Genomic DNA, 14,564 nt, shown 5'->3' with positions numbered 1-14,564 from the left:
GCCACCCAGGCATCCCAACTTGATTGTTTTTAAAGATCCAGCTATGTGATAATTAAAGGGACAAATCTAAAATACAAGGCTGCAGATAGAGTAAAAGACAAAGAATAAGAAATACGTAAAAGAAAGCTGTTGAAGATCTATTAATAACAGAAAATAAAGCAAAACCTTTACAAAGGTGGATTGCTATGTAATAAAAAATGAGTAAGTGGCAAAGATGTAATTATCCTGTTTTTATGGGCCTAATAAAAATAGCCTACAAATATATAAAGAAAACATTTGCAAATTCTCCTTTGGAGTGAGCGATATGTAAAAATATAAATTTCTAATAGGTAATACATTTATGTGGTTCAAAACCCAGAAAATAGCAAGAGGTACACAGTTAAAAGTCTCCCTCCCATCCTTTCATTTGCCTAGTTATCACGTCTTTCCCTTCAACCCTAGTCTTACAACTTGTAGTTTCATTTTTGTTGAGTTTCTTTGCATATAGAAGCAATACAAAAATCTTATTTTCTCCTTTTAAAACAAGAAAGGTAGCATATTTACTATTCTGCATTTTCACTTATGTATCTTCATATTAGGGAGGACTTTCCATATTAGAGAGGACCTTGTCATTCTTGATTACCACTGTACTGCATTCTGCCAGTTACCTATTGCCAGTTACCTAATAGCCAGTTACCTATTGACCGACATTGGAGTTACCTCCAGACTTCTGCTATTACAAGTAACATTGTCATGAATAAACTTTTATATACATCCTTTTGCATGTTTGCAAGCATATTTGATAGGATTATTTGCCAAAAGTGGAATTACTGGATTAGGAAGCACATGCATTTGTAATTGTGACAGATATTGCCAAGTAGTTTTCTGTAGGAGCCACATTAATTTCCACTCCTCAATGAAGGAGAGTGCCTCTATTTTTACACACCAGAATATTAGCATATTCTTAGATTTTTGCCAGTCTGATAGGCGATAAATGGCATTCTCAGTGTCATTTTAATTTTGTTTTCTTACGAGTGAGCCTGAACAATATTTCATACACTTAAGAGCCATTTCTATTGCCTGTTAACTGTCTGTTCCTAGACTTTGTCCATTCTATATTGGGTTGTGCCAGTGGTGTGCTGGAGCTGTCTTGAACTGGTTCATGACAGCTAATTGTTAAATTTTCAGGCATTTTGTAATCTGGTTGATTTCATGTCAGTAGCCTGAATTTGGCCTGGGAATATTGACATCAGGGAAATTGGAAAACACAAATCAGTGAGGAATCCTCTCCCACAGCCAATTGTTACACATTTACCAGCACACTACTGGTTGGTGGACGTCTTACAACTTTTTATACGTTAAAGAAATTAACCCTTTGTAATATGAATTGCAAATAATTTTTCCCAATTTAACTTGCTCATCATTTTCTTCTTGTCATGTTGAGGTTTTACAAAATAAGTAGTCAGATTTACCTATCTTTGATTCTAATGGCTTTCATAGCTAGAATGGACTTTTCCACTGCAAATTACAGAGGATTTCTCCCATGTTTTCTTTTAGAACTTTTATGGTTTCATGTTTTACATTTTAATCTCAGGTTCATTTGCTGTTTTTCTTAGTGTAAAGTGTGAATGTGAAATATGGATCCAACTTATTTTTCCAAAGCAAAGCATTAGCAAATAAGATCTAGTAATGTGTTTTTTTAAAGCAACATATTATGTTGAACTATATCAGTCCTTACGGAATGAAGCAAAAGCAGTACTTGGAGGAATATTCATAGCCTTAAGGTTATATTCGAAGAGAGACTGATTTAGGAGTTTCTTTCCAATTTGTTAGAAAAAGAATAGAATAAACCCAAAGGAGAGTAGGAAGGAAATAATAAAGATAAGAGTACAAGTTAAATAGGAATTAAACATTCACTTGACAGGATAAAGAAATGCAAATTGTATGAGGCATTGGAGAATCACAGTCTTCCATAAATTCTGAGAAGGAAAAGTGGGAATACTTCTTCACTCATTTAATGCAGCCTTTAGTAATAAACCAGAGAAGGTACAGTCAAGACATCTTGTGTATGTGAGTGTGTACATCGTGAGTGTGGGGGTTTAGCTCAGGTTTCAGAGCTTAGAAACTTCCTGATGGAGCTCAGCACATTTAGGAGAATCCTTTTATCTCAGAAGATGCAGGGAAAGCATCAAAAAAAAAAAAAAATTACAAACATTTTGGCAAATTCTTAGCAATTAGGAATAGAAAGGAGTTTTCTTAGCATGTTGAAATACCATACTTTTTGTGAAATTCCAGATTTTTTTTTTTTAATGTGGCTTAAAGGAACAAATCCTACCCATGTGGGCGTGGACTACATGTCCTAAGACAGCAGGATAAAGGCAGAGAAATGAAGGGGTAGAGTTTTAAGGGAAAAAAACTGAAGTCTTATTTGTAGATGGTGTTCTATTTAGATAACCCCAAATGATCTATGTACAAGTTAGTAGAATTAACACAAGTTTAGCAGGGTTCCCAGAATTAAGATCAAAATATAAAGATTAATTCATATTTGTCAAGGAGTTAGAAAATATAATTTAATAACATATTTATGTGTCATCAAAATAAGGCACCTTTGAATAAGTCTGTAAAAATTGAGGAAGACTTTAAAGTGAAATAAGTAAAGGAAAAAAAAACATAGAAATATCAGTATCATAAAGCTGTCTCCTTTCCTCCCCAAATTAACCTTGCATTCCACATAATGCCAGTTAAGATTTCAACAGAGGCCATTTTAACCTGTATCTTTATAAGCACTTGGAAGAGAGCAAAGGGCCTTAGGAAAAAGTGGGTTGATTTTCTCTGCCAATTAGCAAGATTTTTTTTTTTTTTTTAAGCTAATACTAACATTGTGATGTTTACTGGTGTAGACACGCACATCAACGGGACAGACTAGAGAATTGAGAAACAAGTCCACACATGTATTTTAAGTACTTGGCAAATGACAAAGACAGCTTTGTAGGTCAGTAAGAAAGGGGGTAAGAAAGTTCATTTGGACACTGGTTAGTAATATGGGAAAAAAAAAGTGGATCTTTCCTGTACCTCCTACAGAAGAATCAATTCCATAAGTGACCTCACAAATAAAATGTTAAGCAAAACAGTAAGTTTTAGAAACATACATACCTTATGATATAATTAAAAGCATTTTAATATATAAAATGATGCCATCTGTTGCTTGGTTATGCAACTAAATGTATTAAAAGTTTAAAGAAATGCTAGAGGATGATGAATGCTAGGTTTAGGATCAGGTTACCAAATGTTGGAAGAAGGTAGAGGGTACAGGGACACTAGCAAAGATTTCTGTGTTTTAAGCTGAATGGGTATGGATGTTCACTTAAAATATGTTTTTGTGACCTAAATATTTTGTAGTAAATTTGAAATAGGAAGTGAGATTCAGTTGGTTTTCATGTTGACTTTGCCTTGGTGACCACCTTGATTCAGTGTGGTTACTTCCTCACTCAGGTTGGCCAGCCAGTTGGCCAGGCAGGCATAGGTAGCCAAACTAGTGGTGTGACCTTAGGCAAATTAATTAATCCCCATTTCTCGGTTTCCTCATCTGTAAAATGGGAATAATGATATGTTCTTATGAGGATTCCGAGTTCACATACATACAGCTCTTAATATAATACCATCTAATAGCTGTTAGTACAGTTTCTAGAATTTGTGTGTTTTTGCTTAAACTGCTGTTAAAAGCCATGGATTCCTTCTAGTTTCAATTTTTTTTTCTTAATGTAGTACTTTTATTGCTCCTCCCCTCCCTTCTTGAACCTTGTTCAAGCCTTAGGGTTTGTTTTTCTGGATTACTGTTCTGCAAGCTTTCTCCGATGATGAGGTAGAAGTGGTTTTGAACAATGTAAGATGCCAACGTGAGTTCCATTGGTTTGTGTTTTCCGTATCAGACTGCTGTTCTTTTTTTTATTTATGTTTATTTTATTTTATTTTTTTTAATTTACATACAAGCATATAGTGCAACGATGATTTCAGGAGTAGTTTCCTTAATGCCCCTTACCCATGGAGCCCATACTGTCTCCCACAGTCCCTCCAGCAACCCTCTGTTCTCCATATTTTAATAGTCAGACTGCCGTTCTGATTGAATTACGCCAGGAGAGACATTTTCTGCCTCCTCTGAAACCAAAGAAACCCTGAATTTCAAAAAGTTTAATCTCTAATCATACTAGTCTGATCATCAGTGATTTTGCATTTCTGAATTCATTTTTGTTTTTATGGTTTCATGGTTTAATAGTGGGAATTAACAGATTGCTTTACTTACAATAGCAAATTTTTTTCATAACTGCCTATGACATTGCGTTATTTTTAGGTGGTTGTTTCTCTAGGTACTCCTAATATTGATTCTGCCTTCTTCATCTTTTGCAGCCTAGAAACTTGTTGGCATACATGCTTTAAAATAGAAGTTTATTGCTACCTGTCAAAACCTATTTATTCTCCAGGGTACTGTAGCTTTTGTTGCTTGCTGAGTTTTAAGGGTTTTTTTGGTGTGTGTGTGTGTTTGCATTTATTCTTTTTTCTGTAGTATTTTTCTTATGATGACTGCTCCTATTTTCTGCTTTTGGAAATTTGACAGGTTTGTTGATGATAAACTAGAAAATGTCATGTGTAAAAAATTGGGGGAAAAATCCTCAAATAGGTGTCATCTCCCCATCTGAAAATATAATATGCTAGAATAACAAAAACAGAAGCACCTTCCGGGTTCATGACTTACTCTCAGGAGTAACTAACATATCTGTAGAACTTGTGGGTGCCGGTCAAATACACGGGCGTGCACACAGGGCAATTGGGTGAGGACTGCTCGTGAGGAAGACCCGTGCCCCCTGTAGGTGGCCCCGTCGGTGCCTCTTGTTCGTGGTGTGGGTTGCGTTCTTGAGTAGGTCACACTGATTGAAAACATTATGGAAACCCCGTTTTTGCTGCACATCCTCCAGGTCGGATCCGCACGAGACGGCAGAGCTCCGGGAGTGCCACCAGTGTCGCCACCACACCTGATAATCGAGGCCGCAGTCGCGCCAAAGTGGTCTCACAGTCCCAGCGTAAGAAGTATATTTTATACTCTCTGTTGTGTCAGTTTTGTTCAATCAGCTCACTCTACAGTTGAAAGATTTATAATATTTTCAGTACTTCAGGAGAAAACCACATCTGTGTGGCTGTAAGGTACCATGAGTAGCCTTGATGTTCGTTGAGTAAGCTCACAAAATGGAGTATTCAAGTGTACTTTTGTCTCCTTGCCAGGTGATTTAAATTTTGTATTATTAAGCATCAATGATTAAAATGTGGTTTCTCTGCCTTTCCTCAAGCATCTCAAATTGAGATAAATCTGGGCTATGACCCATTTTCCTGTCGATAAGGACTCCCTCTGATATAATTTAAGAGCAGTACCTGGGGATTATTTTAATGTGGAGTTCTCTTTCGAGTGGTAATAAGCAAATCCATTAACAGCTGTCCCCTTTAACCCTCTGTTCTAACATTTGCAGCCTGCTCCTCTCTTCCTGCCAGCGTAGGCCCCGCTTTGCCCAGCTACCCTCGCTTCCGTTACTGCGTGTCTGTACGTGTCGAGTCACTTGGCTTGCTAGCATCAGCCACGAAAGCAGCCGTAGATGGAAGGAATGTATTCAGATCGCTCTTAGGAACCACCCTGGTGTCTCACTCCCCAGCCACACTTGGCTTTTGAGTCTCCCACTCCCTCTGTGCGCGTGTAGAGTAGTGCTGGGGGTCCGAGTTCTCCTGGGCAGGATGAATGTGGCCGAGAAAGGCTCTCCTTCCCCGGGAGCTGCACACAGGCCCTCAGCACAGCACTCTCTAGTAGATGTGTGTCTGCTTCCTTCATGGCCCGAGGAGCTGTCTGGTTTGTGTCAAGAATATTCCATCTGTGGCCAAACCTTAGGTTCTCCTTAGTATTTAGAATGTCTTTCTGGGCTCCTTGTGAATACTCCCATGTCCCTCTGGTAACTCCAGGCCTCGTGTTAAACAAGCATTTCTCCTTTCTGGAAAGAAAAGTAGAATGTCAGTCATACATTCCTGCCAGGATTGTCTGAAGCAGAAGCCCACGCGTCTAGCGTATCACCACGTACAACACGACATGGATTGTACAGCTGTGGCCCAGCAGCTTCTACCTTGGGAACAACATCCAGGCTCTGGTTATTCTCTTGAACCCTAGCGATGCCTGGAGTCACAGATGGATCTGATACTCTGGTCATGAGTCAGGTCTTCTTGCAGAGAAATTTTTCTTGACAAAAGATACTCAAGACTCCATATTGAGATAGTATGTTAAGATTGAATTTAATAAAAAATGTTCTTTAGCTGTGAAGTGTTATTTCCTTTCTTGGAGTGAGGTTGGATAGTACTTTACAGTTCTCGGTGTCTGCTATTTATTGCCATTGGCCTCTGCAGGGATTCCTGCCCCTAGCCTGGCTCCTCTGCTTAGCAGGTGGTGAAGATGACGTTCCTGCAGAGGAATTTTCTATAGTCTCGATGATTAGAGCTTCCGTTCCTCAGTTTTATAGAAATACTGCACTCTGTCTTGGGGCTCCACTTTAAAAGTCTTCAGTTTCATTTTACTCACCAAATTCCCCTCCTAGGAAGGGAGACAACACCAGCAAATGATCAAGGCTGGACCTCAAGCTTAGTCATATAAATTAAGTATTTTTTAAACAGTTATTTTAATAGAAAGTAAATATGAGCATATTTATATGTTTTACAAATGTAGGTATACTTAGCATTCATAGTGCCAGTAGAGTACTAAGTAGATTTCGTTAACATTAGATTTAGGGCCCTTAAGAGTTAACAAGCATATTTTAAATATTTGAGGACTTAAATATGTGTAAATTAATGTTTTAATATTTGAGGATTTGGCATAGGACATTCAGGTGAAACTAGTTAATAGCAGTTTCTTTGAATTCATTGAAGTTTATTGAGCACTTCCTAGGTAGTAAGCAGCACCACTTAAGGCGGCAGTAACACATAAACGAGTAGGATGCGGTCACTTCTCTCGGTTGCTCAGAACTAGAGAGTATAGATGTGCTTCTGGAGGGCAAGACACTTGTCTTCTCTGCATCTCCTGCACCTGACACATGTAGGTTCCTAAATGTTACATGGACAGACCTGAAGTCATTGCCAATAGAGTATGATATGAGTAAAATCAACATAAGTACAAAAGTGGACAAAAAGGAAAGAGACCTAGAAGAAATAGCTAATTTGTTAACATGTTTGTGAACAAAGACATTTGTGTTGTGTTGCATGCTGACCTTCTGTATTGTGCTATTGTCTTTTAATCCACTTTTTGCCTGTCCTTTGGTCTGCTCTCATAATCAAGGATCCAGATCTGCTAATCCTGCTGGTGGTAAGCCGTTTCTCTTCTTGCTTTTTTTTTTTTTTTTTTTTTTTTTTTTTTTTAGTGTTTTCCCTCACCCCATGTTCCTTGCACAATGTTAATTTCTCTCCCTATTATGAGCTTAATCTTTCTGCATTTTTTTCTGTTATGTTCAAATTCTAGTGTTTAAAATGGATTTTTCTCTTTTTACACAGTTTAATAATTCATTTGTGTGCTCAAAGTTTATGGGCAAGATTATGAAGTCCTAAGACAGGTTCTTCGTGGTGATGCGTACTGGTGATTTTTATAATGAATTTCACTTTAAATTGTAGCTAAGTCATTATAAAGTCCTAATTTTATGATTTGTCACCTTAGTGATTCATTTGAATGATGGAGTGTATGTGTGTTTAATTTCCAGGTTGTGTTCCTTTAAAGGTTTTTATTAGTTACTAGGTTCAGTAGTTAGTATCTTTCTTAGAGGTACATTAATAATCATGGTCTTCTTAATTTCTCCCTATATTTTTGTCAGTTTTATGTTTTATATTTCAAAGCTATGTTATTTGGAACATAAGGGTTTATGACAATTATATCTTTATGGACAGTTATTCTTTTATCAATATGAAATATCCTTTGTCCTTTTTTAATGCTGTCTTATTCTGTTTTGTTGTTTTGTATTAGGTATGTTGTTTCTTTCTTACTAACAGTATGTAGTTGAATTTCATTTTATTTTTTAAACCAATCCAAGAATCGCTGTTATTTTAAGAGATTAATTTAGTCCAGCCACATTTATTATGATTACTGACATGCTTGAGTTTATTCCTACCATTTTATTTGTGATTTTTATTTATTATTTTTTTTTAGTTGCCTCTTCTTCATGCCCTCTTTTCTTCCATTTATTAAGTTAGTGGGGTGTTCTTGGGTCTGTTTTCTTCCATTAATGTTTAGGAAGTTTCTATTGTAATTCTCGCAATTGTACTTAAAATTTTCAGCATATCAACTCTTACAGAATAAAAAAGCAAAACAGTAAACACCTTTGTGATTGTTTGTAGAAATTGGCTGTGGAACGGGGAGCTGTTTATACTTAGTCCACTGTTTTGAATCAGAAATCTTGCTGTCATTTTCGTAGAACTCCGCCAGTAATTCTTCTTTGTGGATACATTCTCTTATGTTATTTGAAGCTCTTTTATGCTCCTGTATTTAAAAAAGAAAAAATCAGTACTACTACCCACAAGAAGCCATTTTTATATGAAATTCGTAGTATTTGATCCAAATTAATGTGTAAGCTGACTTCTGAAATTGTAATATTATAGTTGTATTCCCTGATTTACATCCATTTTTCAGTTTTGTTTTGTTTCATTTTTAGCTGGCAGCCGGTCAAGTTCCCCAGGAAAATTGTTGGGAAGTAGTTATGGTGGCCTTGCCGGGGGTTCCTCAAGAGGCCCGCCTGTGACTCCCTCTTCAGAGAAACGAAGCAAGATCCCCAGGAGTCAGGGATGTAGCCGAGAAACCAGTCCAAACCGGATAGGATTAGGTAAGGATCCTCAAAGACCTTGAAATATCATTCCTAACTTGGTGGTAATTTTTATTATAATCTAATGGCTTTGTCTAATGTTGGAAGTAGAGATTTACTTTTGAACTGGGGGTGTCACTTTGCCTGTATTAAAAAGACATTCTGATTTGCGCTTTTTACAGATTATGGCCTGTTCAAATTTGAGTTACAACTAAAAAATACATGGGCCTCACCATTCAGATTGATGGGAAAGAATTACATCCCTCCGGGCTTTTGTACCTGAGAGCTCTCACAGAATGTTAGAACTGGGGGAGTGGGCAGGATTGTTCTCTTCACAGTTAGCAGCATTGTTGCTTTTCATCCTTTTTTTCATGGATTAGCACTAAGTCTCCATTAATCTGTGTATGTTTTCAAAAGCAATTTGTAGGGTCCACATTTATTTTGATTTTGATCTTCTCTAACCTGTTTGGTGGAACTTATGGTCAAAAGAACATGAGTAGTTACTTTTGACATAGTATTGTTCGAACATGAAACCTAGGAATAAATTAAAGTCAAATATATGATACTTTCGTGTTACAGTATTTAGTTTCTCTGTGACAATGAGTAGAATTACGTGAATTACTCTCAGCAGCTTAGAGACCTGTTATTCTATTCAAATCTAAATTATACACTACCTGTTTAGTACTAAGAAGTCTTTTGTAATATATTATGAGAAATCTATGTTCATAGTCTTTCTTATATTTCTACCTGCTTTCTAAGGATAAAAATCTATTAATGTGAAATCAGAGTACTGCTGTATTCTTAAGTCCTGTTGGCTTCTTGTTCTCATTTATTTATCTCATCAGCAACTTTCACGTGAACGTTTCCTGTGATGCACCAGGCACGTTATTACACCTTAGGATCAGAAGATAAAATAGATGTAGCTTCTGACTTCGGAGAACTTGTGGTCCTAAGGGTGGAAACGTGAGAGACAGTACAGTAGATACTGTGACATAGTGTTCTGGGGCCACAGAAACAGAGTGTCTTGTCTGCCCCGCTCTGGGACCACAGAAACGGAGCGCCCTTGTCTGCCCCACTTCTCCCAGATTGCCTGCTAGGAGAGGCTTCCTAGAATAGGTCATTTTGATGGTGAGTAAGGTAAGATTAGGCAGGGGACAGAGATGATGAGAAGGGTGTTCTAGGGCAGACAGGAGCGTGTGCCGGAACAGTGAGATGGGAGGGAGCATAATGGGCTGTGAGAGGCACAGGTCGTTCATTTGGCTACAGCAAAGGGAGTTGGTCAGGGTGAGTGCAAGAGGAGGGCAGGTGGGCTGGGAGGGTCCAGCTCATGAAAGTCCTTACAGGCCGCCTGAGCTACAAGAAGGCAGGGGCACATAGTTAAGAAGTGGAATGGGTAGGAGTTGGTTTGACTAACATTTCCAAAGCAAATTTGAAACGTATTCAAGCAGTAGTTTTGTTCATTGTACATGATCTCAGCTTTCTGTTGGGTGTTACATAGCATGGTCCCTGAGCTGACAAATTATTTGGATCCAGTGATTAGAAGTTATATGGATACAACCAGAGAAAATATCATGACTGGAATGTCTAAATTTCAGATTTGAGGCTGTAACATGTATGTTTGGATCTAGTTTTGTTTGGAAAATGCGTTTGATTTCATATCTGGTGGTGAGGTTTTGGCTGTCCTTTTTCAGTAGTTAATTAAATGTATAGAATGTCTCTTGGCAATCCAGAGTAGTTTCATTCTTTTAAAAATTATTTTCTTTTTCGGGATTTTACTTTTCCTATTATTAAAGGTGCCATTTTTACCTTCTTCCTGAAATTGGGAAAGAAACCACCCTAGGTTGTCTGACATAACTCTAGGACCTGGTATTTCATGGTTTTAACTATGAGTTTTGTGTTATGGATAGTTGAAAAGACAACACTTAATAAGCATTTACAAGAGGTACTGTGAAACATCATCCATTAGTAAAAACTGAATAGGAACCTATTTTCTTCTGAAGAGTTCTTTTTTGAAGCAATATTTTGAAGAAAGTTCTCACCTTGATGCCCATTAAGGGGGAATAGTTATGTGTAAAGCTTAGAGGTCATATATGTCATTCTGACTTAAAAAGGTATTTTATTTAAATTTCTGTTTATGGTGAGAACATACATAGATACAAAGGTAGATAAATGAGTAAATCTTTCCACTTCTTCCTATAGTACTGCTGAGAGATTCCATTTTATAGGGTGTCGCATATATTAGTATCTTTAGCAGTAGATTGTCCACTGTTGTGATCATTTAGTCAGTAGTGGGCGTATGCCTATGTGTCTATAAACATTTGGTTCATTGTATAGCAACTTTAAATGGAAATACTTAGAGAAAAAGGGTAAGCATCTTTTAAGAGTATTTCCTTTTGTGCCCAAACCAACTAATAGTTTTAATCATTGCTAAACTAGGCTTGGAATTTGCACTGAGAATTAATTCTACAAATTATCTACAAATTATGTTTGGTTCAGCTATGCTTCATCTGTGGTAAAAATGACATCAAATTTCTTCTTCAGCATGTAAGGTTTCTTAAGCAAAACAGGATGTAATTCCTGTTATATAAACAAGAAACAGAATAAAACCCTGCTGCTCTCTTTTTTCTTGGCAGTTTATTCCTTCACAAACTATTCAGCCAAATAGAATAGATTATAAATTGTTTCATTTTGGAGTTTTACTCCGTTTTTGATGGATAATAAAGTTGTACAATGGAGTGCCTGAGTGGCTCAGTCGGTTAAGTGTCCGACTTCGGCTCAGGGCATGATCTCACAGTTCGTGAGCTTGAGCCCCATGTTGGGCTCTGTGCTGACAGCTCAGAGCCTGGAGCCTGCTTCAGATTCTGTGTCTCCCTCTGTCTGCCCCTCCGCTGCTTGTACTCTGTCTCTCGCATTGTCTCAAAAATAAATAAACGTTAAAAAAATGTTTTTAATAATAAAGTCGTACAAATAGGTAATATCTATAGCAATTATATTTTGGAAGCTTAGTTTCCTTCCACTCATGTCTTGAGAAGGCAATAAAAACTTTTGATTGTTGGTAGCTTACATCCTGTGGATATACATTTAAAATGTTTTCAGATTTTCTGGTTAAAAATATTTTGAAAACAAAAATTTACAGGTGTCAGTGTCCCCTGTTAAATTAGACTCCTGTGTGCAAGACCAAAACATGAAAATAACAGACTATAGACGTACTTCAGGGTAGTTCTCATTATTCCTCTTGGACTTTTGCTTTTGATGGGAGTTCTGGTAGGACTCATCTCTGCCTTAAAGGGCAGAAATCAGGATTCCCTTAAAACTCTACAGAAGTATAGTGTCTCTTAAGAAATGAAAGCCCATCAAATGGGTTTTCAAGGCTTCCCGGCCTTTCCTGTAAGCACAGCACCACAGAATCACCTAAGAATACTGCTTCCAGAAAGTCACACAGCAAGCGTCTCTTCATCGTCTCTCCCTCTTCTGTTACGCCTTCACATCACGTATTCTCCCAGAGAACAGTTTTGGCACTCCCTAATGAGGTTAATTTGGTATGTTGTTTTTTAGCTTTGACCACCTAGTTAATTGGCTTTATAAAAATCATTTATGGATATACTTCTTAAAATCCTCCGTGTAGAGTGGTCTTTGGAAATGGTATTAGAAGTAGGCGTTATTCCTCTCGTGTTTTAAATTACCCAACATTTGAACTATTGCTGTCATCACTGATACCCCTTAATGACGCATGGGGCAACTGTGGGCAGATGTTTAGAAAATTGTAAACAGAATTCTGTCTATATATGTTACTACTAGCCTATGTTGAAGAAGCCAGTCAGCACGAATGGGTGACTAAACTTTCTCTGGCTGAAATAGTAAGAGGGTAAACCTTGTTAAGAATTATGCAGATTGTTGTTTCTGAGCATGTCTGCTTATCCCTTTTCATGCTCTTTTTTGCCTTCCCAAAGCAGGCTCAGCCTGGGAGAGAGCAGGGATTTCCCATTGTTCTAGCATGTGCATTAATTGAAGGAAGGGAGTGGAAGCAGAGTAACAAGTAATCAGTCAAGAACCATAAGAAAATGCTCAACTTAAGTGTGTGCATGTGTGAAACACCATCAGGACTGTTTTTATTGTTTTTGATTATTTGTTTTAGAGCGGGTGGTGGGATAAGATAAGATTTTCGTTATGCCTTTCAGCAAGGAACTCGGAGGTGCTCATGTAGGTACCTTATGTCACAGTACCCTTCTCATTTAATTGATTGGGTTCTTTCTTCCAACATTCCTAGGGGGGCGGCTGAGGCAGGAGAGGCAAAGTGGCTGGACCAGGGAGGTCATTTCACAAATTGGATGTGGTATTGATCCTCTTAGGGATAAGCAACATTTCTTCATAGGTTCTAGGCGACTTCCCATGTGTTGGTATCAGTGGGTGCTCCCTCGTTTTTTGAGGCTTTTAACATTCAGGCCATGTGCCTTTGCCTTCATCACAGGAGCTGGTTTAGAATTATCAGGAAGAATCTGTTGATCAAATAGTCACCGCCACTTTGAGTGCCTCCACGTCACTGTGGCAAAATGAAGGAGAATGTAGGAAGCACTGGCGAGTCCCACATGAGGCCCGTCTTGACGGATTTGCTCAGATTGCATTCCTGCGCTTGAGTTTTTCCTTGCTTGCCAGTGCAGACCAAGCATGGGGACGTCTGTCACATAACTGTAGGGTCTGATTCAACTCTAGCACTGAACAGAGACCACAGTGGGGAGCTGGTTTGGTTTCTCACTTCCGTGTTCTCCTTTGTCAAGGAATTTAAGGATTCTGGTTTGTAAGACGTTCTTGTTCCAGTTTGCTCATGTAGTAAATCCCCCTTGGCTCTGAAATCATAGGCTATACTCATTACCGTATAATAAACATGGCTGCTTTTACATCAGTGAATCAAGTTTCTTTTTTCCAAAGTTTTCGGGAAGACGTTTCTGCCCAGCCCAGGATTGTAGATCCACTCAAGGTGGACATATTTATTGTCCCACATTCAGTATGTGCAGGATCATTTCTGAGTATTTTGCCAGTTGTGTCTTTGTTCCTCCAATTAAATCAAAACCCAAAAACATCACGGTCGTCTCTGAGCTTTACCGCCCAGTTATGTTAGACCTTCAGTTACTCATGTGACTCTGTCTTCTCAGCATTTTATAACATGACAATACAGTCATTGTTAATCCATTATCCACAGATGATTTTATTGCAGTATAACGAAGGAGTATAATAAAATTATCCGTGGATAATCATACAGTAATTGGCTGTTCTTAGGTCAGTGGGGGGATCTTTTAGCACGAATATTGGGATTGTAGTTCACATGCTGTCGACTCGTGTGTAAGGCGTGCCAGATAAGAGTGCTTGAGTAGGGGACCACAGGCAAACCTGTTTGGGTTCCCATAGAAAAAGCAGGGATTAAATGTTGGGACCAGTAAATAAAGGGATAGCAGTCCCAACCCTTTGTTTATGCTGGTTTAGATAATTAAATATGTTAGAAGCATCTAGATACTTACTTGGAGTGGGCAGGTTCTCCAGCTGTGTCAGTCCTTAGGACTTCTCTTTGTAAAGAAGCCCAGGCTGAGAAAGATGAGCCCCCTTCCTTTTAATTAGGTAAGTTCATGTATTTCAGTGACCAGAGCCTTTATTCTGCTTTTTAACCCAAAGTAAATTATCTTTCTAACAACAGAGCGTATATGAAAATGGCTTTGGTCTTTTATCATCTTG

General features: G+C 38.0%; 1 protein-coding gene across 28 annotated transcripts in view; it reads left to right on the top strand.

Moving 5' to 3' along the window:
- Nucleotides 1–14,564, top strand: part of CLASP1 (cytoplasmic linker associated protein 1) — a 270,587-nt gene that overhangs the window by 179,073 nt on the left and 76,950 nt on the right. For 16 of the 28 annotated variants that reach the window (XM_058715568.1, XM_058715560.1, XM_058715555.1 and 13 more), the window contains 3 exons: nucleotides 4,950–5,054; nucleotides 7,334–7,360; nucleotides 8,694–8,861. In XM_058715568.1, the coding sequence (XP_058571551.1) occupies nucleotides 4,950–5,054; nucleotides 7,334–7,360; nucleotides 8,694–8,861 (300 nt within the window). The remainder of the gene's footprint in view (nucleotides 1–4,949; nucleotides 5,055–7,333; nucleotides 7,361–8,693; nucleotides 8,862–14,564) is intronic. The other 12 variants (XM_058715571.1, XM_058715563.1, XM_058715570.1 and 9 more) reach the window with 1 other exon arrangement.

The sequence above is a fragment of the Neofelis nebulosa genome, chromosome 2 (genome assembly GCF_028018385.1).
Source record: "Neofelis nebulosa isolate mNeoNeb1 chromosome 2, mNeoNeb1.pri, whole genome shotgun sequence".
In the NCBI taxonomy this organism is placed as follows: domain Eukaryota; kingdom Metazoa; phylum Chordata; class Mammalia; order Carnivora; family Felidae; genus Neofelis; species Neofelis nebulosa.
Note: the sequence above shows the minus strand (reverse complement) of the source record. Positions and strands in the feature narration are given on the sequence as shown.